The 26,486-nt window shown below is 42.2% G+C and overlaps 1 protein-coding gene across 3 annotated transcripts in view; it reads right to left on the reverse strand.

Annotated features, from left to right (window-relative positions):
• The window catches only part of RBL1 (RB transcriptional corepressor like 1), a 44,846-nt gene that overhangs the window by 2,789 nt on the left and 15,571 nt on the right, over positions 1–26,486 (reverse strand). Inside the window, exons 10-21 of one of the 3 annotated variants that reach the window (XR_012086215.2) lie at positions 21,854–21,966; positions 21,248–21,351; positions 18,684–18,821; positions 17,507–17,671; positions 17,184–17,319; positions 15,637–15,894; positions 7,803–8,014; positions 4,843–5,020; positions 3,266–3,336; positions 3,040–3,118; positions 1,454–1,620; positions 303–406 (exon numbers count right to left, since the gene is read on the reverse strand). Coding sequence is in view for 2 of the 3 variants with exons in the window: in XM_072997043.2 (XP_072853144.2) it covers positions 1,454–1,620; positions 3,040–3,118; positions 3,266–3,336; positions 4,843–5,020; positions 7,803–8,014; positions 15,637–15,894; positions 17,184–17,319; positions 17,507–17,671; positions 18,684–18,821; positions 21,248–21,351; positions 21,854–21,966 (1,621 nt within the window). In the remaining variant the exon portion in view is untranslated. The remainder of the gene's footprint in view (positions 1–302; positions 407–1,453; positions 1,621–3,039; positions 3,119–3,265; positions 3,337–4,842; positions 5,021–7,802; positions 8,015–15,636; positions 15,895–17,183; positions 17,320–17,506; positions 17,672–18,683; positions 18,822–21,247; positions 21,352–21,853; positions 21,967–26,486) is intronic. The other 2 variants (XM_072997043.2, XM_072997044.2) reach the window with 2 other exon arrangements.

Here is a 26,486-nt window from a genome sequence, read left to right on the forward strand (position 1 = left end):
AAACATAGTCTCTAGCAGGAGGGAAACAAAACTAATGTTCTCTAACTGCTCCGTTGGCACCCTCTGGTGGCTACTGCTTTTGATTTTTGTCTGTGGAAAATGAAAACCCTACCTGCCAGCATTTTGTGATCTAGAGAGGAACAGGCTTTAATATCAGTGCTTCCACAGAGCAGTATTAGGCCTTGAGTATCCATTAAAGAAGTCTGTCAGCTGAACTGCCCTTCATGACAATGAATGTACATAACAGGAAGTGTTAAATGACTTACTTGGATACCAGCTAGACTTGCAGAAAGATTACTCACTGAAAAAGCTCCTCTCAATTTGGGATGCACTTCCAGGTTGTGTTTTGGTGATCCTAATGTGCTCAGTCTGTTTTTTATTCAAACCTTTAGCTGTGCTTTCTCATCTGAATCATAAGGGGAAGGGAGAGAAAGGAAGAAAGAGGAAGAACCAAGGAAAAAGCAATGCAGAAGAAAAAGAAAAGTGGGACCAACTTCTTCAGGGAGGGAAGGCAGGAAAAACTGAGGAAGACCTTCAAGATGAGAATGTTTTTTAAAAAAACCTAGCAACATGAGGCCTGTCTTCCACATAATAAGACTTCACTCACTGTTAAATACTTCTGTGCCAAACAGGAGAATGCATTTCTCAGAATTCTCCTTGGGACTAACTCTGGCCATTTCATGTGCATCTCCTTAGTCTGTTAAGAGGAACTGCATATAAAACTAGCCACCAAGACAACACTGATTCAATCCCCTGCATTCCTCTGACCTGCAGATAAGAAGTTTGACAGATGAACTGCTCACAATGTACTGTACATAAAACCAATTTGGAAACACTGCAGCAGAGCTGTGGTTCAGGATGAGGAATGATACAGGCTTGGTCAATCTCACTGTCCTCTCCTCTCACAGTTCTTTGTTTTAAGTAGGAAATACAGTTTGTGTATACTGAATAACTGAATGTTAGAGCTGTGTGATTACTTCCTCTCTAGGAAATAATTACTTCGCAGCATCCTATGTTGGTTTGCAACTTACAACATCCAGTAAATTGTAAGTTTAGAAGGCAAAGATTTTATAAATCAAAAGGAAAATTCATGCCAGTTGAAATGTAAGTTTCAAAATTCTTATTTATACTTAGGGTAATATACAGCGGACCCTTGACTTACAGACGGCTTGACTTACAGACTTTTTGAGTTACAGACTTCTCTGGCCGCAAAATTTAGGTTTGACTTGCAGCCTGAGATTTGACTTACAGACCAGAAAAAAGCCAAAATGGAACAAAAACAGCCTGTTACGGGATTAATCGGTTTTCAATGCACTGTAGGTCAATGGAGACTTGACTTACAGACTTTTTGACTTGAGAACCGCCTTCCAATACGGATTAAGTTCTCAAGTCAAGACCCCACTGTAACTATTTCTAAACTCTACACAGAAAGTAACATGTGAAATTCACATACCACATGATCATGGTTGGAAGCACTGTATTTCAGTGCAAAGGTCTGCACTCTTCCTACATAGATGGTGTTGTAAAATTTTATTAGGTCACCTCTCTCGTCCTCCTCCAAATCTCTTGAACTTTCCGGGTTTGTCACCTGTGAATATTTCACCGTTCCCTGAGAATCTGCTAAAAAGAAAGGAAGAGTAAAATGCTAAAGGACTGTAGTTTAAGTGGTGTTATAAATGGGGTTTGCACATTTGAAATATGTGAAACAACTAGTCATCTAATCAGTTTGTGACATACTGAATTTAAGATATCTTTCCCCGCCTTAGAAAGATGCCTTTCTAATTGGTATGCCAGTTCATATCATGAATGAACCCTTAAGTAAAACATCTGGAATCAAAGACACCTAGAGAACTGGAGATCTTGAAAACATTTATAACATTTTGGTTGATCTCAATAATAGTTTGCCCCACTGTGCTGTTTGCAGTAGATCTTGGAGTAGGCCCCACAGAACAAAGTGGCATTTTCTTTGGATTAAGCATGAATACTACTATGCTGATAATAAAAAATGCTTAACATATATAGAGCGTAATCATCCACTCCATAAATACAGATAGAACCGAAGAAGAGACATTTCCAGTATGCTTCAAGAATGGCTTTTCCACATCTAAAGAAAATACTATGCAAGACATTTCTTTTTTGTGCTACACTAAATCAGGTTTCCTTAGAGCCATGTATTTCCAGTGCCTTATTTGGTGTTGAATAAAGCTGACCTGTTTGGGATCCGTATTATCATAGAATCATGAAGTTGGAGGGGGCCTATAAGTCCTTTGTCCAACTCCCTGTTCAAAGCAGAAATATAAATCAAAGGATATCTGCCAGGTGGTTATCTAAATTTAAAACCCAATTAAAAACATGGCTGTTTATTCAGGCCTTCCCTCCAGCCAACTCTTGATTTTTTCTTACTTTTCCTTTTTATTTTTACTGCTGTTCTTGTTTGATTATTATGTATTTGTCTATGTTTTATTATTTGATTTTATATTTGGAAGCCGCCTAGAGTGGTCCGGTGGGCCAGATAGGCGGGATATAAATTAAATAAATAAAATAAATAAATAAATAAATATCCTGGAACACTTCAGAACTTCTACACTTCATACAGTTAAACTCATTCTATTCTTGACTGTGGCCTAAAATCTAATTTTAGATATGGTCTAATATCACAGCCCACCATCATAACCTACAGTGTAGTCTCTGATCAGATGAGACAGGTATACTACTTCACTTTCAATCTTTTCTTACAGTGCATGGCATTATTTGCATGTGTCGTTCCAGCTGTCCATACACTCTTCTTTCTCTCATGCTGTTATTCCTTTTCTATAATCTGCTACAGCTGTTTTGATGTGGGTATCTCACCCCAGTAAAAGGGCTAGATTTAATAGTTATCAGCCTTTTTTGAGTCGTATGCTCTTCCGCTACAAACCGTACAGCCATATTATTTTATTAGATTTTCAAAACTGGGCTTCAAGTTCATATTCAAGAGAAGGTTGCTTTCCTTTTTGCCTTTCAAATAAGCTGAAAATAGTACAATAACCATTCACTCACCTTCTTCTGACATCTCTTCTTGTTTAATACATAATGTGGCCTTTTGGGACATTTTTTTCAATAAGACACTTCTGTAGACCTGAACGTAGGAAAAGGCAAATTTTCTTATTGCTCTTAAACTACTGAAAATAGACTCAGAAGTGAAGGCAATATAAGTAACAGGTAAGTAACATAATTTGTATACATAAAGAGAACAGTTAATGTCTGTTTGAAGAAATGTACTTACATGGCTATTTGCCTGTGGCTGGTTTCTATAGCTTTTCATTATGTCCTGAAAAGTTCTTTCTTCTTTGGACACCTGCACAAAAAGTAATCAAGTTGCTTATACATGAAAAGCATTATTCTATATCCACCAGGAATAAAAGATCTTAGTGGAGAGCTGCTATGCACCAAATAGAGTTTCTGAGGCCTCGTCCTACAGTTTTTTGTGCTGCATGCTAAGCCATGCCTACAACTGAGGAAATCCTTGGCTGCTCATTCAACACTGCACAAGAAGTTATGTAGCAGGCAAGTATTGTTACATACAGTATATAAACATGACTGCATGAAGTTCAAGGAGATGCTTTACCTCCTTGCAACAGACTTTACTGAGACTTTAGTCACAGCAAACAAAAACTGATGAGTGTTCTGCATTCAAGGATCGTCTCAGATCATCTCAAATGGTTGAGTTAGATTGGGTTGCAAATAAAGGTGGCTGACAGTAAGACTCCAAACATCCCATAAATATTTAAAGGAAACCAGTTATGGAGATGTCCCATCAGGGAAGCTACATAACCAGCCACTTTATGTCACCACCATTTTTAACTATACTCTTTTTTTGTTGCACAATCTAATCTCCTGTTCACATGTTTTATAAATATTACTGGGCTCGCAGCTGAATCACAGCAGGATCATTGGTCTTACTTTTGTCCAGCAATTGTTTTGAATGGGGATCTTCCACCGCACAATTACATGAATAATAAAACCATGGAGAAGAGTCTATTTTTAAGAGCCTGCCTAGTATATTGCATTTCCTTACATTTACAAGCTCCGGTATGCTAAATTCCTTCCTTCACAATTCATTTCACAATTCAAAAGACGCAAATAAGATGGAATTATAAAAATATAATATATATTGTTCCACACAATAATACTTAAGAACTGAAATATGCATTAAGAGATTCCATAAAGGGGATCTGTGCTACAATAAAGATGAACAAATTGAAAATATACTTTAGAAAGAGACTAACGGTGTAGTGTGAGAGCATTTGGGAAATACCTTGATACTATAAACAGAAATGGGCATGAACTGCGGGTTCAGCAGTCTGTCTGTCAGTCCAACAGGTGTTACATGGTTCTGACACAGTTCCGAGCCCTGCCTCCTCCTCTGGTGGGCACCTACTCAAATGTAGCACCTGGAGGAGGTGGGGCAGGAAAGCTGGGTGCTGTCTCTGAGTGGGTGCCCACCAGAGGAGGCAGGGCTCGGAACCTCAATAGAACCGCGTAACACTTGTTGGGCTGACAGCTAAACCAGCACTAACCGCCAAAGCTGTGGTTCATTCCCATCTCTAATTAGAAATATTCTCTGCATATAAATGCTTTGCATATAACTAATCCAAGTCACTACAGCAATGAAAAGTGGAGTGCTCTCTACCTTCTAAATAACATTCTAGTTAACTGGTCCACAGTGAAAAGGACAACTAACATATGGCTTTGAAGAAACTACTCAGATGCATAGATTCTGCATTCATAGCTTTGTGCATCTTATGCATTAGTAAAACAGTTCCCAAGATGGAAATACAACATCACATTCTAAATTCCTTTCCTTTGCCATGATGTAAAAAGCACAGAGGAGTAGCTGATCCAAGTGTCTGTCTTTCATTAGGTCCGTACAGTGAACTAATGTGAATTCAAAGCATGTCCATATCTTCCTGCGCAAATCATTGGAAACATCCAGCTTTAAACATAGGTCACGTAATCGCACACTTGCCAGATGATAAACCTGAGAAAATAAAATAAAATGCAGAACTATATAAAACACATGTTTGACTACTGAATTAGAAAGGCAAAAAGAATCTGAGGGATGGGGGTAGAAAATTAGCCTACATAATTTTCAAGGCCCTAGATCAGATTTTGCAAAGACAGTGAATTCCATATCAATGGGTATCTGTATCAGTGGGGCTGTATGCTAAAACACAAATACAGTAATGATATAGTTTTACTGATCAATACAATGCTACAAATGTAACATGTGCTTTTATAGAAAAAGTAGGCAACTGGTGGCCCTGGAAATGCTGTCGAACTGTAATTCCCATAAGTCCTAGCCAACTTAAGCAAAGTAAGGGATGACAGCAGGTGAAGTCCAACAAGATTTGGACGGCCACAATTTGCTTGTCCAGTATTACTGGGATATTTTAAATAGCAAGTGAATCAAAATACTGCACTTTCACAAGAGAGATCTCTTCTGCCTGCGTCTGGTGGTATGAGGTCAACTTTCTTCATCCCCTTCAAAAACCTGCTCAAGAGAAGGAAAACTCTGATTTCAAACCTCCACTGCCTTGTGGCTATATCCACTGATGGAAAAGGCTTCAGGAGTTAACCTTGAGGCGAAAACCAAAGCCGGAGTCCGGGAGGCAGTTCGTGTTGTTCTGGCAACTCCTGTGACGTTGCTGGAACCACTTGGAATGGCTCTTGCCTTTCCATTGGACTATTTCAGAGATGTGGAGAGGGGGGGGGATTTGCTACTTGGGTAACAGCCTATGCGTCATATTATTTTACCCAGGCTTCGTACTCTGGAGAGGACACTCAAGCTTTGCATACAGCGTTGAAGCAAAATCAGGGAGCTGGACAGGGGACAGATTGTATTTGTCTTCAGTGTGGAAGTAACTGTCACTCTCGAATTGGCCTTCTCAACCACACTAGATGCTGTTCCACGTCCTCCATACAAAGCACATTACCATAGTCTCTCGAGACTGAAGGATGCCTACACAACTGTCTACTATGCAGTTAATCTTTTCATGACCTCCTAATTACAAGAAACTACTGCCCCTGTGGAGAGGGAAGATGGCACTGGGCAGGCTGTTCAGGAAGGGGTTTAGAATTGGATGATTCAAATTCAAAGATAGCTGGTGCTTTAGCGACCTTTTAGAAAGGTGCGGCTGCTGACATATTGGACCCAAACCCTTTTAGATAATGCTGAACTCTGGGAGTTGTAAAGACAAATTCCTGGCTACCAATGAAGTGTTACAATTTGCCTCTAGTGGACCTTTCTAGGCAATTTAAATGTTTCAGCAGGTAGGAAAACAGAGTGGTCAGAATCCAGTACATCCAGGTGTAATTTAATATTATGCTGTTATAAACAAGGACCATGCAAGGCAAATGCACAAGTGGCCCCACAGTTCCCATTTTGACTGACTGTGCAATATGCCACTGTACTTCACAGACAACATTTCTACCTTGGTGCAACTGTAGCTACCATAGGTATAACATCAAGTTGTTTCTAGGCAGCTAGTCATTTCAGCCAGTGTATCAGGCCACCACCTTGTTTTTAAACTACCCATACTGCATATGTTTTCTTTGTTTTATATTGGATAAACACTGGCTTTTTATCCTCCTTGCCACATGCCCTAGGACAAGCAAATACTGTATGGCAGATTTGTAGTTAAATACAGTAGTGCCTCGCTTAGCGATTGCTTCGTTTAATGATGTATTCGCTTAACGATGGATTTTTAAAAAGAATTTTCCGCATCGTTTAACGATGTTTCCTCTGGGTGATTTTTGCTTAGCGATTTTGAGACCATGCTTCGCATAGCGAATGCATTTTGGGTCCCCTGTTTCGCTTAACAATGTCCGTTTTTGCAATTTAAAAAGTGTCTTAAAATGTTCAAAAATGTTTTAAATGCTTGGAATCATTAGTGCACCTTCTAAAACGTGTGCAAACTTAATTTGGCTTTGTTCTGAATCTTCGTTAATTTTTGTTGAATTTTTTTCTCACCCTTTGGAATGCATTGAACCCAAGTTTGACAGCTCAGAACAAAGCCAAATTAAGTTTGCACACGTTTTACAAGGTGCTCTAATGAATCCAAGCATTTAAAACAGCTTTTGAACCTTTTAAGGCACACTTACAATTGCAAAAATGGACATCGCAAAACCATTGAAATGCACTGAATAGGCTTCAATGTATTCCAATGGGGGAACATTGTATCGCTTAGCGATGTTTCCTATGGTGATTTTCGCTTAAGGACGGCAATCCGTTCCCATTGGAACGGATTATCTGGTTTTCAATGCATCTCTATGGGAAAACGTGTTTCGCTTAGCGATGTTTTTTTGGAACCAATTAAAATCGTTAAGCAAGGCACCACTGTATAGACTAGAAATGGAAACAGGCAAGTTTGAAAGATTGTTTGAACTAAAGCTTGATAGAAAGTGATTTTCCTGTAATATTTCTAGTTTCTTCCTCCAAGGGATGTAGGGCTGGGGAACAGCCTCCTTTATTTACGTAACATCACATGCTCTTGCCTAAACTCACCTAAACACTAGTCATCCTGAACTGGACTTCAAACACTTGCCAGTTTTTCTCCAAAATTGGTGTTTCCACTTGTGCATGCAGATCTTTAGATTTTGAGCATATATTTTTTTTGTATAATTTTGTACTGTCAATCTCCTTAAATACAGTATACAGCATATGGTATATAATAGCTTGCTTGAGTTATTCCTATTATTTACTTTCTGCCTTCCCCCCCCCCCAGTTTTTAGACTTTTAAAAAAATCTAGAATATTTCTACCTTTCTAAAAAACAGTGCTAGAGATCCAGTTTTCTTTGGTTTGCTTCCTGCTGTATAAGGCTCCTGTTCCTGCATCATATGTTGACTTGGAGACATGTTCATTAAAGTTTGAGCAGTGAGAGGGGGTTGGTCGTGGTGGTCTGCTTTAGAGTCTTCAGACAAGTTGACTGAAATTGGTATCAAAGTGATCCCTCCAGTGTCATTTGCAATACCTAGAATACACCCACAAGTTACGAATATATTTATTTAGAAATTAACTTAATGGCATGTAAATATTATTTACAGTAGATATCTGTTAATCTCAAGAAACTTATAAACAAAAGTTTTCTTCATTCATTGATTGCAATTAATATTCATATGATGCCTATAATTGAACATTACAAAGTGTGCTTTCCACAATACTTAAGAAAGGTCTCAGTGAATTGAGACCTTAAACCTTGACAGAGGCCAGCAAACGATATCCCAACTAGCCCAGTCCCCCACCAAGGTATGCAATATCCAATACTGGTTATTTCAGTACCTTAAAAAGAAAATCTTATATTCTCACAGAAGTGAAAATGGAACTAGAGATGGGCCTTTAATGTCTAAACGAAAGACTGAAAATATAAGAGGCTGTTTTCCATGTAATCTGTGTTCCTCTGATGACTGTCAAAAGCAAGCTCTCTAAATACAAATGATTGATGTTTTTGAAAGAGGGGTACACAAATATTTCATTTTTCTTTTGCATTTCCCCTTTTGTGTAATCTTTCCCTGTCCTTTCATCCCTTGTCTGTCAAAACACTAGAGAAATTTTTCATCCAATATCACTGCAAGGGTTGTCAGCAACCAATCAGAATGTCTGTAGTGGAACTTTTGAATTTGTACAGTGCCTGGAACCCACTGTAGAGTGCTCTTTGCTGCAGTTGTTCCTGATGCCCTCCATCTTGGATTTCTACCTGCCTGCCTGTTTGCTGTACCTCCCCTCAGTTCCTTTCTCATTTTCTCCTTTATTTTGGGGGAGATTTCTTCCCACTTCTTCAGATTATTTTTGCTGCTGCCAGGCAGCCTGCATATGTCAGAGTGCCTCCTTGAGATGATGATGATGATTTAATTCTTTCCCCCCTCTTCTCATTCTCTTTTGGTCATTTCTTGAATTATTTTTTCTGCTGGCTGGCCTGCCTGCTGAGCTCAAAGAAGGAAAAGCATGTGTGTGTGTGTGGGGAGGTGAAGGTAAAAGAGAAATCCACCCATATTCTAGTAGTTTAGGTTTATATTTTGGCTTTGCCTTTTTTCCATTCTTGGTTTGTAGTTTTTGGAAAAGAGAACTCTCTCTCTCTCTCTCTCTGTGTTTTGCTATTCTCTTTTTCATCTATATTGCCATGGATGACATATTAACATATCAATCAGTGCCTGCATAATCTAATAATGATATCTTCTTGTTGCCTGTTGCCGATGACAATGAAAAAGACGGGTTACTTACCTGTAACCATGGTTCTTCAAGTGGTCATTCTGTGAATCCACACAATAAGGGTTTAATCAGCGCCTGCGCTGGTCTCCTCGGAACATTCGAGAGCTCTGTAAAAGAAACATTGTTAGAATGACCTACACTGCGCATGCTCCGCCCACCCAACGCTCAGTTCCATTTATCCGCCCCAGATAACCAGAATGTCGTAGGCATACAGGGACGGATAGTGGGGAGGTTGGGTGGGTTTGTGTGGATTCACAGAATGACCACTTGAAGAACCATGGTTACAGGTAAGTAACCCGTCTTTCTTCTGCGTGGTCTTCTGTGAATGCACACAATAAGGGTGATTAGCAAGCTTGCTTACCGGATGGTGGGCCGTCAGTGGAAGATAGAGGTGAGGACTGCTCTTCCAAAAATTGCTTCCTTCTTGGCTCTAACGTCCAACCTATAGTGTGATATGAAGGTGGACGCACGTGACCACGTAGCAGTCCTGCAGATATCCGGTAGGTCAACTCCTCGTAGGAGAGCCATTGAGGACGCCACAGCTCTAGTAGAGTGGGCACGCAATCCCTCCGGAGGAGTGCGATGCTGGACCTCGTAGGCTAAAGATATTGTAGAGACTATCCAGCGAGATATTGAAGACGGAGAGGCTGGTAGGCCTTTCTTCTGCCCAAAGAAGCAGAGGAATAACCTGGGGGACAGCCTGAACTCTTTGGTACGGGCAACGTAGAAGGACAGCGCTCTCCGAACATCAAGAGTGTGGAGCATGCGCTCCGTGTCACTAGTCGGATTGGGGAAGAGTGTAGGAAGAATCAAGGGTTGACTGAGGTGGAATTCTGAGACGATCTTTGGGAGAAAAGACACATCTGTGTGCAGAACGACCTTGTCCTGGAAAAACTGCAGAAAAGGCTGGTCAGCCCTGAGGGCCGCTAGCTCGCTGGCTCTGCGAGCAGACGTGATCGCTACTAGGAAGGATACCTTGAGAGATAGTAGCTTCAAAGAGCACGTAGCAAGAGGCTCAAATGGGGGCCTCATCAAGGCATTCAAAACAAGGTGGAGTGACCATTGAGGTATCAGCGGCTTGTTGGGAGGTCTGAGGTGTGTAAGACCCTTGAGGAAAGCTCTCACAGTTGGATGAGAAAAAAGCTGGGATGAGGGAGAGCCCCTAGGTTGAAAGGCTACGATTGCTGCAAGGTAAACTTTTAAAGTGGATACGGACAATCCGAAATCAAATAAGTGGCGAAGGAACTGCAACACGGTGGAGAGAGACGCCGGGGAGGCCTGCCACCCCTTTGACTCAGTGAACTTAAGGAAGCTCTTCCATTTGTAAGAGTACAGAGTAGAAGTCGAAGATTTTCTGGATTTGTCTAGTACCTCCTTGATCTCCGGGATATCCTCCACGCTGTTAGACGTAAAGTATGGAGATCCGGGTGGCAAATCTTGCCGTTGTTCTGAGTGAGAAGGGATGGGAACGTCGGAAGCCTGACCGAATCCACTGCCATGTCCCTCAAGGTTGGAAACCATGGTTGGCGTGGCCAGAATGGTGTGATGAGAATCGCTTCCGCTGCGTAAGTCCGAAGCTGCACTAGCACTCTCTGAATTAGAGGGAATGGAGGGAATAGATAAAGCAGGCCGATGTCCCATGGGATCATAAATGCGTCGCCGAGAGAGTTCCTCCCCATCCCCGCCCTGGACGCATAAACAGGGCACTTGGTATTGTGGTGAGTGGCAAATAGGTCTACTACCGGAGTGTGCCATCGGAGGCAGAGACGATGAAATACTGCCGCATCTAGCTCCCACTCGTGCATCTGGCTTCTGCGACGACTGAGTTCGTCTGCTAGAGTGTTGTCGTCCGTGGCTATGTGGACTGCGACAAGGAATATGTGGTGTCTCATGCACCATTCCCAAAGAGTCACTGTCAGGTAGAGTAATGACTGGGAGTGCGTGCCACCCTGCTTGTTTATGTAATAAAGGGCAGTGGTGTTGTCGGTAACGATTTGCACGCCGCGGCCCTGCACTAGGGGAAGGAAAGCCCTGAGCGCCTTGAACACTGCTAGTATTTCGAGGTGGTTGATATGAAGGTTCTGTTCTTGGAGTGACCAGAGAGCATGGATGCGATGGGATCTGCAGTGAGCCCCCCACCCCGTGGGGCTGGCATCTGTGGTAACCTGAATGGTGAGACGTAAGGGGCGGAACGGCCGTCCAATCCGTAAGTGCGGGGGATAATCCCACCATTGAAGTTGTAGCGCTAATTCTGGGGTTACTAGTAGAGGCTTCCTGGGGTGATCGAGTTGGGGATTGAACAGAGAGAGGAACCAACTCTGTAATGATCTGAGCTTGAGGCGAGCGTGGGCTAACGCAGGTGTTGTTGACGACATTAGCCCCAGAAGATGCTGGGCATGCTTGGCCGAAACTGTGTGGCCTGGTTGAAATTTCTTTATTGCCCTGTGGAGCTTGAGTATCCTGTCCGTTGGGAGGAAGATCCTGCCCTTGCGGGCATTCAGAGTGGCGCCAATGTAATGTACCACCTTGGATGGGCGCAGACGAGACTTCTTGAAATTGACCTTGAGTCCCAGATTGTCGAGAAGGTGAAGTATAAATCGTGTGTCCTTGAGTGCTCTGTGTCTGGACCGGGCGACCACTAACCAATCGTCGATATACGGAAATACATGAACACCATTCAACCTGAGGTAAGCTGCCACCGGCGCCATGCACTTCGTAAACGTACGAGGCGCCGTCGCTAACCCGAACGGTAGAGCAAGGAACTGATAGATACTGTCCTGGAAGATGAATCTGAGGAATTTGCGATGGTCTTTGTGAATCGTTATATGAAAATAAGCATCCTTTAAATCTATGAGAACAAACCAGTTTTTCTTTTGCAGGAGATGAATGATGGAGTCCAAGGTTACCATCCGAAACCGGCGTGGGCGGAGGTAAGTATTTAGGTTTCTTAGATCTAAGATGGGTCTTATGCCGCCTCCTTTTTTGGTGACCGCGAAATATCTTGAGTAAAACCCGTTTGCCAAGTCCCTTTTTGGTACCTTTTGAATGGCACCTTTCTGCAAAAGAGTTTGAACTTCCTCTTCTAGGACAGGATCGGATGAGGTATACCGTGCCTGACCTAAAGGGGGATATTCGAGAAACTCTAGACGATAACCTGAAGAGACGATGTTGAGAACCCAGGAATCGTTTGTTACAACGGACCAGTTTTGAAAATATGGCTGAAGTCTTGTGTCCGAGTCAAAGATACTGCTTATGTTTCTTAGCGGGGGGTTTATAGGACTGCCGCCTCTGTGACGGCTGCTGCGAACGGTAAGTAGGTGCTGCGGAAGGAGGTTGTGACGGTCTTGATTGAGCCTGACCTTTAAAGTGTCGAAATTGCTGTGGGTTTTGGTTATAACGTGGTGGAGACCTTTTCCATTGATACCTGCTAAACCTAGGCTGTGTTTGGATGTAGTAAGATTTAGCGGTTTTCTTAGCTTTATGTAGATCTTCCAGATGACTGTCGGTGTTCTGACTGAAGAGACCAGAGACGTCGAATGGCAAGTCTTCCACCTTGGACTTGACATCATCCAGGATAGTAGCCGCACGCAGCCAAGCGTGTCTGCGCAAAGTAATGGCTGTAACGAGAATTCTAGCGGCTGCTTCAACTGAATGTCTTGTCGCGCTCCTCTGGTGCTTAGAGACAGTCTGGGCCTCCTCATAAATGTTGAGAAAGGCCTGGCGATGTTCCTCCGGAATCAACTTTAGACCGGGAAGGATCTTGAGCCACAGTTGTTTATGGTAGGCTCCAAGAGCCGTTTGATAATTGTCCAATCGGAGCATAAACGTTATAAGTGAATAAAGCCTTCTACCAATTATTTCCAGTTTCTTGCCCTCTTTATTGGTTGGAATGACATGGGCTCTGCCGGATGGTCTAGAACAACTGGTTTCCACTATGAGAGAATTGGGGATAGGATGCTTCAATAAAAACTTTGCGTTGTCCCCATAGATTTTGTACATGTTTTCTGTACGCCTAGGTAAGGGTATAGCGGCCGACGGGCGTTCCCAGTATTCCTGAATGATTTTCAAAAGAGCTGGTAAAAAGGGGAGACTAGGCGGAGGGGATCTCCCTTTGGCAACATCTCCGAAGAAAAGGTCCTCCTCCGGAGGCGTTGGTTCGTCAACCTGGAGCTTCAAAGACTTGGCCAGTCTAGATAGCATCTGGGCATAAGACGAAAAGTCTTCAGATGGTGACGGTTCATGCGGGTCCCCTGTATCGGACCCAACAGTTTCCCCAACTGGTAAGTCCTGAGGCTGTGGCTGTGTGGGAGGTTCAGAATCAGAGTCGGAAGATTGGGGAAAAAAGGGGTTTTCGTCCTCCGACGATGATTCATGATGTCTCTTCTTGCCCGATGGTTGGGTAGCAACAGGGGGTGTAACCCCTGGATGTGGTGCAGGTGGGGGCAGTGACGTCACGGGAATAGACTGGACGGGTGGAGCAGGTTGAGCTTGCCCTGGTTGCTGAGGTTGAGACCCAATTTTTCTGTGGCGTCGACGTCGATGTCTTCTCGGCGTCGATGAAGAGGATGCCGAGGATAAATAAACATACTTGACTCGACGTCGACGACGATGACGATCCGACGACGTCGAGGTCGACGACGAGGGGGAACGACGACGACGGCGATGTTTTCGACGTCTATGCGTCGACTCGGAAGAGGAAGAATCTTCGGAGGTCGAACTGTATCGACGTCGAGAGCGTCGATGCCGCTCCCTGCTTCCTCTCCGGGGTGAGCGATCTCGATCCCGAGAGCGGTGCTTCTTCTTTCCCCGCCTGTTGCTTGGCGAGGAAGGCTGTCGGGAAGGCACCGGAGATGTAGACTGAACCGAGGAAGCCCGCCCGGTGGATACAGGGCTGAGTGGGGCTAAACCCAAGCTTGTGGTAGCTTGCACAAGCTGGCTTGGCGTAGGTGACGCAATGCCAAGGGGTAACAGTGGTTCAGTTTGGAGAGAACGCGGGGGGGAAGGCACCCCTGACACAGAGTTCTTGTCCCTCGAAGAGTCTTCAATGAGGGGAGAGGGGGCCTTCGTAGCCATAGCCGCGGGCTGCGGGGTTGGATCCTTAGGTTTAGCTGCTCCCTTCCCCTTGTCCTTTTTTCCCGCTTTGGCCGAAGGATCAGCCATTTTAGAAGCGGCTGCTCGTTTTGGCCCAGAGGTCTTCTTAGGTGGCTTCGATATGGGCATATCCACAGAGCCTGAAGCAGGGGGTTGGGATGGAGGGCCTTCGGAGAGGGAGGTAGAGGAAGAGGCCGGTAACTCCATAGCAGCCGGAGTTGAAGCCGACAAGGCAGAATTCCAGAGATGGAGCTTTAGTCTCTGCTGCCGTGCCTTGAGAGCCACCTTAGTAAATGCCTGACAATGTCTGCAATTTTGGGGAGAATGGGATTCCCCCAGACAGAAAAGGCAGGTGTCGTGGCCGTCCTGGAAGGGGATCTTAGCAGCGCACACGACACAGCGACTAAAGGGCCCAGATGGTGGTGGAGGCATAGGCCCCGGGAGGGTAACGGCCAGTAGAGAAAGGCGGGAAACAGAAAAACTCACTGCGCAAGGCGCGGAGAAGTCCGAAACGACAAAAACCAGAACGGTAGGCGAAAGGGAAGTCCGAAACAGTCCAAAGGTCGAAAAAGCCGTATAATAAAACCAGTAATAGTCAGAAAAGCAAGAGCTCAGCCGAGAAGAACCACTTCGCACGGCGGAGAAATGGAACTGAGCGTTGGGTGGGCGGAGCATGCGCAGTGTAGGTCATTCTAACAATGTTTCTTTTACAGAGCTCTCGAATGTTCCGAGGAGACCAGCGCAGGCGCTGATTAAACCCTTATTGTGTGCATTCACAGAAGACCACGCAGAAGAATGATGAATTTAATAATATGAACTACTGTCTACATAGATGACGATTTTTCCTTTTCTTACAATGTTGCCTGCTTTTGAAGTAGACCGATTCTATGTTGTGCTGCTTCTGCTTTTTGGAGCAGTTGAGGGTTCTTCAGAGCTTTTGGAGTGCCAGAAAACACAAATGGGGACACCAGAAATATGTGATCATTTGTGTGTAAAATAGAAGGGTTGCTACACAAAAAAATTAAAAAATGAAATACTTACTCTGCAAAAGCATTGAAAACAAAAAATGAGAATTTTAAACATACAGATTCCTAAATGGAACAATAAATTAAGTAACTAGCAGTTTACTGCTCTCTTGTAACCTCAAGTATCAGCTGCCTAAGGTGGCCATCTCATTCTTATTAATGGAACAGTTGAGTCAGTTTACACCTAAATGTTCATAATAATTAAAATCTTTAAGAATAAGAATCAGCATTGAGGAACAAAGTATAAACTAGTGTTATATTTTTTATGTACCATGCAATGGAATTGTCATCTTCTGTCCTGTTACTGTAGTTGTTGCTACAGTAAGAACCGTCTGTTCAGGTGAAACAGGAAGATTTTCATCAACAAAGCTTGACATCGGGGCAATTTTTAGCTTAGTCCCTTCTATGAGATCTTTTTCCAAAGACTTCTCTTTCGGGCTTTCATCTCCAAAAAGTCTTCTTTTGGCACTTCCTGCCACAGGAGAACTATACCGATCATGAACAGAGATTGGAGACAACAACTGCATGTCTAAAATAGAGGAAGCAAGGCAACAAATTACAGGATAGCTTGAAAATTTTGGAATGAATGTTGAGACATAGAATAGCCCTATCCTAAAAATATAAAATTCTATAATTTTAAAATGTTTCCTACAGTTAAAGTTTCAAATTGCAATAATAATAATAATAAATCTTCCAGAATCTACACAATTGTGGCCTTCAGATATTTCTAGACTTCCAGTTCCCATATTTTCTCATCACTGCTATGTTGGATAGGGCCACGGGGAGCTCCAGTCTAAGAACCTCTGGAGAACTCAACCGTTGTGCACATATAACAGAGTGACCATTAATTCTGAAGTGAACTTTGGTAGAGAACACAGTCCAGCAATCTGCAGGAAGTGTGGAATGAATAAAGAAAGCATTCACATTAGGCTATTTTTTCTTAACTTTGTTTAAATGTTCTTTTCTTTGGGAAACTATTTATTTAACCATTTTTATCACTGCTATAATATCAGTGTAAATGGCATTCCGTGTCTAGTCATGCTGGCCACGTGACCATGGAGGATTGTCTGTGGACAAACGCTAGCTCTATGGGTTGGAAACGGAGATGAGCTTTGCTGCCTAGAGTCGGACATGACTGGACAAAATTGTCAAGGGGAATCTTTACCTATCACTGCTATCCCTGATACGAAATATAAATATTCACAATCTCAGGGACATACAACCCCTTCCAGTGAGCCACTAAGTACAACATTATTACTATGAACCCTGCGATTGGGTTCATTAAAAGTTGGGAGCATTTCCTCTTTTTTGCTGGGAAATGATGACTGAGTCTCCTTTTGAACAGTAAAACATTTATTCAGTTTGACATTTTGTGAATCTACTACAACTTCTAATGGTTCAGAACAACTGAGATATGGTAACTGTTCAATTTGGGAAGACGAAAACTCTATAAATTAACAAGATTCATTGAGGGGCTGCTTTGATTGGGAGTGTAGCTGAATATCTTGCTAGGCTGTTTCAAGGAACCTTGACATAACTTGAGCATATTTATCATATTGCAGTGGAAATTAAAATATTGATTGTATGGTTACTGGTTTTAATGCCAAAAAAATGTTTTGATTGATTGATAATAACAATTAAGCTAATGTGTCAGAACAACACTGTAACTGTTTCTTAGTTTTTGAAGATGAAAAACAATGATATGTATTACAGTCTTTAACATAACCATAAATAATTTATTTTTAACCCCCTTACCTAGGGAATCCACTTCCAATATCTCAGATCTTTCAAGTACTAAACACAGTATCCTGAACGTACCTCGTCTAAGATTTCCCCCAAGGTCTGTTCGAACCTCTTTTACTCGAGGATGCACTATAGGAGATGCTGAAATCATGGGAAAATGTCCTATTCCTCTTCCACCATTTCCAATTTCAAAATTACATGGAAATATTACCTAAAGAAGAGAAGAGGCAATTTTAAGAAATAGAAATAATACTGTTTTAGAAGTTACAGACAGATTTCTTCAGTAAAGGACACTGACTTTAAAGAGATTTCAATCATTAGACTTTTTTCTAATCCAAGCAAAAATGATTTCTGTATAAGAATAATTTCAATTCTCAGTGATTTGCCTGCTGACATACTTCTTCACAGGTAGGAACCTTGTTTTCAGAAGCTTGAAGGGCATCCCACAGAGCAGAATCAGTTGTCCAGGCAAGGCTTTCAAGAATTTGTTCTTCAATGCTGTTGAGATGTTTCACCATATCTCGAGAAAGGCCTTCCTCTGATCGAATCAATACTTCAATCACCTTGAATGCAAAGTCATTTCTGTCACACATGAACAATGCAAATTAAAAATAAACATCCCTCCCCTCCATCTCAAACTGCTTGTTCTTCAAAATATTTTCTTCCACTTATTTCGTCAAGTTACATGTTTTCCTGTGCTCTTTCAGTATGTTTCACAAATCTTCTCTCTAACACTATTTTCTTTAAAAAAAAACCACTAAGAAACTTCTATGTTTAAGCCACATAATCATTTTCCACAAAAAATGCTCTCTAGGTCTCCCCAGTATTAAATATTTAATATTTTATTTATTTATTTAAAATACTTATGCTGCCTTTCTCCTGAAGGAGCCAAAGCGGCTTGCAGTATTTAAAAGAAAGGTAAAAATCGGATAATAAGTTATTACAATATTTTAAAAAAGCATTAAACAACTATGATATTAAAAACACACAGGAGCAATATTAAAAACACAAGTAAAACACAGAATAAAAAGCTGCTTTAAAAATTCCCCTTAGTCAACCAGCCATTTAAAGAAAAGCCTGCCTGAAAAGAAAGGTGTTTGTCTGCTTTCAGAAGGACAGCAGAGATGAGGCCAACTTGGCTGGCCTCCTCTGTAGGACGAAGTTCCAAAATCTAGGAGCAGCAAGAGAGACTGCCTTCTCCCACATCCCCAACAAACGTGCCTGTGGTGGTGGTAGGCCTAAGAGAAAGGCCTGATGATCTTAATAACTGGTTAGGCTCATAAAGGAAGATATGGTCTTTTAGATAGATTGGATCTAAGTCATTTAGGGCTTTGTAAGTTAAAACCAGCATTTTTTACAAATACAAATACAAACAAGGAGTGATTCACAGTGCACAACATTAAGAAATTTCCAGTGTATATACAAGTCTGTTAAATAGAAATGCAACAAAAGCACATTATGAAGGAGCATTGGTACGTATCCCCTACAGAGTGTTTACTGGTTGCAAAACTGGGCTCATTGTTGAGTACTGTGTGAAAGTTTACATACATGAAATGCATCTTCATCTATGCTCACCTTATAAAAATAGAATGGCCTGATGTTAAGAACTTCAATGATCCAAGGGAAAGTGCGTGATGAACTATATGCAAACAGCACAATTTCCAAACAACACGCAAAGAGGGAACAATGGAAAATATCTTGTTCTAAAAGAGCCTAGAAGGAAAAATCAAAGAGCACCATTATGCATATAACAAAACTAAAAAGGGTGCTTCTCCAGTTGTGCTAAGGAAAGTGAAGCTATTCAATCAATTTCATTAACAGAAAGCTGAGTTATGGGGAAAGTTCTCCAACATTAACAAACTCATGATGACCCTGCCTTTCCTGGTATAGCTAGGAGTTAATCAAAGATGGCTCTGTTGCCACAGACAATTCTTTTTAAAGAACTGTCAAGAATTAATCTCTTTTAAAAGAAAGAACTTCATATAGGAAAGGTATTCATGTAATTACTATAAATGGACAATCATTCATTTCTGATTGTATTTGGAGTAACAGAATTACTGTATTTTTCCATATATAAGACTATACTTTTGTCTAAAAATTTTAGACTAAAAATTGAGGGTCGTCTTATACACCGAAGTAAGCTAAGGAGAATACAAAAACAAGTGGAGGGGAAAGCAGGGATCAAAACGTTCCTGCAGGACTTTAATCCCTGCTTTCCCCTCTACTTGCTAAACCTTAGCAAAAGGAAAGCAGGGATCAAAGCGCTACAGGATCACTTTGATCCCTGCTTTCCCCTCTGCTTGCTAAGTCCCATGGGGCTTAACAAAAGTAGGGGGGAAAGAATCAAAGCAATCCCGTGCTGTATAAGGAGGAAAGGGATCAAAATGATTGTGTAGTTGCAGGATTGCTTTGACCCCTCCCCCCCCCCTTTTGCAAAGCCCCACGGGGCTTAGCACGAAGGGAGAAAGCAGGGATCAAAGCAATCCTGCAGCGCTTTGATCTCTTTCCCCCTACACTTGCTAAGCCCCACTTAGATTTCTTAATTTTGGGTTAGAAAAGTGGGGGGTATCTTATACATGGAAAAATACGGTAATGCTGCTATTGCAAATATCACCAACTCCGCAGATCAGGAATGGAGAATGTGCAGCCCTCTAAAAACTCTTGGGTTGTAACTCCCATCAGCCTGGAAACGTCTGGAAGATCACACATTTCCTATTTCCATTTTTCATGGTAGGAAAATAAGCCCTTTCAGTACAGAATAGAACACCATCTCAGTTCAGTTTAGTGGTGTTGCAATCCTATAACCATATCTGTAGGACGAAAACAGTACAACAGGACTTACTTCTGAATAGACACGCAGAGGGTTGTGCTCCAATCCATCCTTTTTAAATACACAAAGGTGCAGCACTTTCAGAAAAATTGAAGCATGAATGAATTCTTTATTAAAATAAAACAGAAAATGCTGTAGATAGCTTGTAATCTGTGGCTTACGCGTTTGTATTGTTTGACAGCTAAACTGTCAATGAATGTGCAAACATCCAAAAAGGAATAATACGGTACCAGACCTAGGAAGAGTTGATCAAAGTCTAGGAACATAATCAGCTGGCCTAGGAACTCAAAAGGTAGGTATCCTAAGATAGACAGGACAATTACAATAAAGCTTCCTTCAGGTTTCATGTGATAGAGGCATTTAAGAGTAGACTGTCCAGATAATGACACCCATCAACCACAGGAACAGATAATCTGATGGTTGTTCTGGGTTTTTCGGGCTCTTTGGCCATGTTCTGAAGGTTGTTCTTCCTGATGTTTCGCCAGTCTCTGTGGCCGGCATCTTCAGAGGACAGCAACCTGTCCTCTTAAGATGCCGGCTACAGAGACTGGCGAAACGTCAGGAAGAACAACCTTCAGAACATGGCCAAAGAGCCCAAAAAACCCAGAACAACCATTAGATCCTGGCCGTGAAAGCCTTTGCGAATAAACAGATAATCTCTTCTCCTTAGCATAACAATACACCCACAACAATACACACTAATCACCCATCTACAGAAAAAGACAAAAGCCTATCTCACAGCCATAAATACTGCACTCCCAAGCCAACTACACCAGAGCAGAGGTTGCTGTCCTCTGAAGATGCCGGCCACAGAGACTGGCAAAATGTTAGGAAGAACAACCTTCAGAACACGGCCAAAGAGCCCGAAAAACCCACAAGAACCAGTAGACTGTCTTTCTCTATTGCCCAAAAGAGCAAAGGAAGAAAAAAATTCAGTATAAGTTCAAACATTCAAACCTGAAGGTTGGTCCACTTAGTTCAGTGTTACGCTGATGAACTATAGGTTCAACAGGATGACAAACATGTATTTCTGGAAGCTTCTATTTGCAATTGTATCTGAGACTTTCTGAAGGTAAATCTTGTACACTACTACCAAGATCCTGCACAATAAAATACCTGTTAGGTCTAATTCTATCTTCAGAGTAAGGGAACAGCCGCCCATGATCTGGTAGAATATACCAGATGGGCGGGATATAAATCGAATAAATAAATAAATAAACAAACAAACAGTTAGGGAGAATAATATACGAATTATGAACCTTCATTAAGAGAAGCTGTCCATTTCCTCACCCCACAATAGATTACTTACAGACATGTCTTTGCCATGTAGTCTTTTCATTTCCTGTACCATTATGGTTTCCAAGATTTTATAATACAGAATTTCTGCCAGCTTTAACCGGTTAACAGCAAAATCTGAAATTTAAGCCAAACACTGATGAAACTAATGTTTAAGAGTTCTGCAGACTTTATCTGTAATTTTTTTTCTAAAGCAACTCAAAACATATGTCACTTTATACTGACAAAGATAAGATCACACATTTCAGACATTCAGACTGAAATCCTAGGGACACCTACCTAAGGCTAAGTTCCATTTAGCAAAATACAAACTTCTCAGTAGAAGTCTAATAAGAGTAGTGCTGTTCTATACACAGATGCCTCAGAGTTAACCAAACTAAATATACCAGAAGTTACTTCTAAGTAAACATGCATGAAATTCAGCTGCAAATGTAACAAAGATAGTTCAAACTAGTTGAATAAATATTTGTAGTACCGTCTACAAAAAATTTCATAGTACAAAAAACCCAGTAAGAAACATTCCTAATTTATAATGATTATGCTAGGAATTAAAAATTGTGGTATAAACAGCTTTGACTTCATAATTTATTTTCTTTCTTAATTTCTATTATCATCCTACCTATATGAGATCCTGGCTGATCATCCGTTGACCGAGTATAGTTCTGACAGAAAACATCACCTGTCTCTCTCAGTCTGTTAATGATGCTTTCCATAGGGTTTCTTACACAAGATCTATAACAGAATACAAAAAATAGTTATTACACTTACCTGATATACAAAATGATGTACAGTGGTGCCTCGCTTAACAGGTGCCCCGTTTAACGACAAAATCGAACAGCGATTAACTTTTTGCGATCGCTTTGCGATGTTCCCTATGGGGAAAAATCGCTTTGCGAGTGATGATTTTTTAACAGCTGATTGGCGATTCCAAAATGGCCACCAGTTAAAAAAAAATGGCCACCCGCTGTTTTCTGGGACGGATTCCTCACTTACCAGGCAGTGAAAATGGCCGCCGTATGGAGGATTTTCGCTTTAAAGGCGAGTCTGAAGCCCATAGGAACGCATTAAAGGGGTTTCAATGCATTCCTATGGGCTTTTTAATATTGCATAGCAACGAAATCGCTTTGCAGTGATTTTTGCTGCACCAATTATCGTCGCTATGCAAGGCACCACTGAACATATATTTTGATAGGTTCTCCTTTGTACTTTTTAAGTATAAACAGCAAAATATTCTGAATGGGTTAGACACAATTTAAGTGAACTGAGCCTGAGGGAGAGATTGTTTGGGTCTCTGCATGTAACACTTAATTGGAATTACAGTGGTGCCTCACTTGACGAGGATAATCTGTTCCAGCGAAAATTGCTGTAGAGCGAAATCCTCGTCAAGCAAAATAAAAAAGCCCACTGAAATGCATTGAAAACCGGTTCAATGCGTTCCAATGGGCTAAATACCTCAGCGTCCAGCAAAGATCCTCCATAGGGTGGCCATTTTCGGGTGCCTGTAAAGGGAAAAATCCATCCTAAAGCACAGCGGTGAGCCATTTTACACAGCGGGTGGCCATTTTGAAACCTGACGATCAGCTGTTTTGATCGTCGTAATGCGAAGAATCGGTTCCTGAAGCAGGGAACCGATCGTCGGGAAGTGAAAAAAGCCCTTTGAAACATCATTTTGTGATTGCAAAACCTCATCATTAAGCGGATTCGTCATTTAACGAGGTAATCGTTAAGCGAGCCACCACTGTAATACCTAAACTGAATAAGGGAAGAGGCACACAAGAGGGGAGGCAGGCTTCAGCTTTATAAGCAACGGAGGATGAAGAATATATATACACGTATATATGATATATATAAACATTATTCCTTGAGTAAGTCTAATTAATTCCCAAAGTTTTAGGAAGAGGCCAGAAAAAAAGAGGTTACCTACCTGTAACCATAGTTCTTTGAGTGGTCCTCTGTGAATTCACACATATGTGTCTTGTCTGCACCTGCCCTGATGGTCTCAGAAGATTCTAGAGCTGAAAGTAACAATTTAGTGGTGTAATTCCCCCACAAGGCGTATGCTCCTCCCACCCGCCATTCCCCTCAGTTCCTAGATTTTTTTCCGTCAGGTGTATAAGAGTACAACTTTAAGTGAGCCGTGATGGAGAGAGGGGAGGATGGGTGAGTACTGTGAATTCATAGAGGACCACTCAAAGAACTATGGTTACAAGTTGGTAACCTCTTTTTCTTCTTCGTGGCCTCTATGAATGCACACATATGGGTGACTAGCAAGCTTCACTTACCAGCAGGTGGGACATCACGGGAGGAAGGATGCCAACACAGTTCTGCCGAATGAAGCATCTTGTCGTGCTCTGACATCTAGCCAGTAGTGCTTGACGAAGGTCGACGGCGTGGACCATGTAGCAGCACGGCAGATGTCTGGGATCTCGGTTTCACGCTGGAAGGCAACTGAAGTAGACAGGGCTCTGGTTGAATGAGCCCTAAGGTGCTCAGGAGGTGACTTTCCTGAAAGTTTATAGGCTAGAGAAATGGGGTAAACTATCCATCTAGAGATGGATTGAGAGGATGCATGGGCATCTTGTGGGGGCCATGGAAGCAAATGAAGAGTCTATTGGACCTCCTGTAGGACTTACTCCTGTCTAAGTAAAAGGACAGAGCCGTCTGACATCCAAAGTGTGGAGCATATGCTCTAATGGAGACGATGGAGATTTAAAGAAGGATGGCAATATAATGGGTTGGTTGATGGGAAAATCAGAAACCACTTTAGGCAGAAAGAACACATCAAAGTACAATGTCACCTTGTCAGGCTGAATTGGGTAAAGGGTGGGTTGCATCGAAGGGCGGCAAGTTCACTAGCCCTTTCTGCTGATGTGATAGCCACATGGAACACTATTTTACAGGTAAGTAACTGCAGGCTTGAAAATGACATGGGTTTAAATGGTGGATGCATTAAGGCATTTAGTACAGTGGTGCCTCGCATAGCAACGTTAATTGGTGCAGCAAAAATCGCTGCAAAGCAATTTCATCGCTATGCGATTTTAAAAAGCCCATGGGAATGCATTGAAACCCCTTCAATGCGTTCCTATGGGCTTAAAACTGACCTTTAAGTGAAGACCCTCCACACGGCGACCATTTTCGCTGCCTGGTAAGCGAGGAATCCATTCCTAAACACAGCGGGCGGCCATTTTTTTTACCCGGCGTCCATTTTGGAATCACCGATCAGCTGGGGGAAAATCATCGCTTTGCGATAATGGGTAAGCAAAACAGGGTACAGATCATCGCAAAGTGATTTTTCCCCATTTAAAACATCGCAATGCAATTGCAAAAGCGATCACAAAAAGTTCATCAGTATGCGATTTCATCGTTAAATGGGGCACCCGTTAAGCAAGGCACCACTGTACTGTCTGAATACACCATTGTGGTATAATACGTTGATGTGAGCAAGTGTTGTTGAGTCCCTTGAGGAATTTATTGACAGTAGGATGTGAGAACAGTTTTGCGGAGCGGAAGTTGTCAGGTTGGTGGGCAACAATGGCAGAAATATGTATCTTCAGAGTGGATAATGATAGGCCAAGTTCAAAAAGATGGAGGAGGAAGGTAAGTAAGGTATTAAGTAAAATGGGTACAGCAGGTAAGTTCTTATCAATGGTGAAACTGATGAATGATTTCCATTTATTTTCATATAAGGATAGAGTTGAAGGTTTATGTGCCCATTGTAAGATTGCCATCACGTCGGGGATATCTTCCATGCTGTAAGATCGAGAGAGGTCAGATTTGGATGGTGGATCATGCCCTGGTTGAGAGTCAGAAGATACGGGATTGGAGGAAGACGAACCAAGTCTGTGGACATTGATGTCAGGTGAGTGAACCAGGGTTGCTGGGGCCACTTCGGGGCTATGAGGATTGCATGAGCCTTGAACTGCCGAAGCTGAATGATTGTACACTGGATGAGCGGTATCGGTGGAAAGAGGTAAAGGAAATCCTTGGACTAGTCCACCATGAATGCGTCCCTGATCGATTTGTTGTCCAACCCAGCTCTGGAGCACAATATCGTGCATTTGCGGTTAAGCCTTGATGCAAAAAGATCGATTGATGGAGAGCCCCACTGATGGCATAGTTGATGGAATACAGTGTTGTTCAGGGACCATTCGTGTGTCCCCGATGATAAATGGCTGAGGTGGTCCGTGAGATAGTTGTCGTTTGTGGTAATATGAACTGCTATTGGAAATATGTGGTTCTGATAGAACCACTCCCATAGGTTGACAGCAAGATACAGAAGGGAAAGGGAGTGAGTACCTCACTGCTTGTTGACATAAAAAAGTGCTGTTATATTGTCCGTAGCTAATTGGATGACCTGTCCCTCAATAAGTGGGAGAAAGGTATTGAAAGCCCCAAGTAACTCTAGGGGGTTTATGTGAAGAGTCTGTTCTTGCTTTGACCATAGGCCGTGAATTTTGTGATGCCAGCAGTGGGCCCCCCAGTCCAGAAGGGCTGGCATCAGTAGTGACCTGTATCATGGGCTGAAGGGGCAAAAAGGATTGACCAGTTCGCAAGTTTGGAAGGTAAGTCCACCATGTAAGTTGGGTGGCTAATTCTTTAGTGACTGTTAGCATTTTGGTAGGGGGATCTATCATGGGATCAAACAGGGCTAGAAACCAAGATTGGAGTGGTCTCATTTTGAGTCTGGCATGTAGAATCAACAATGTCGTGGAGGCCATGAGGCCGAGAAGGCGCTGAACGTGATGTGCAGATACTGTTTGAAGAGGTTGGAACAAGGCAACTGACTTCTTTATTTTCGCAAATCTTTCACGAGGGAGGAAATCTTTTGCTTGTAGTGAATCTATCTCTGCCCTGATGAAGGTGGCTGTCTGTTTTGGCTGGAGATGGGCCTTTTCCAGTGTATGTAGGGTGGTGTCTCTTGCTGCTACAGCCTCGTGGTATGATGCCGTGACTATCAGCCAGTCGTTGATGTAAGGGTAGATGTTTATGCCCTGGAGACGTAGAAAGGCTGCGGCCGGTGCCATGCATTTTGTAAAAGTTCTTGGTGCTGTAGAGAGTCCAAATAGGAGGGAACAGAATTGGAAGGCAGCATTGTCTACATGAAAACGGAGGTATTTTTGATATGAGGGATGTATTGAGACGTGGAAATAGGCATCCTGTTTATGGATTATGACAAACCAGTCGTTCTGTGAAAGCAAAGTGATAATGGTATCTAAGGTAAGCATTCAAAATTGACGGGGTCGAATCAAACT

This window comes from Pogona vitticeps, chromosome 4 (genome assembly GCF_051106095.1).
Source record: "Pogona vitticeps strain Pit_001003342236 chromosome 4, PviZW2.1, whole genome shotgun sequence".
Lineage (NCBI taxonomy): Eukaryota > Metazoa > Chordata > Lepidosauria > Squamata > Agamidae > Pogona > Pogona vitticeps.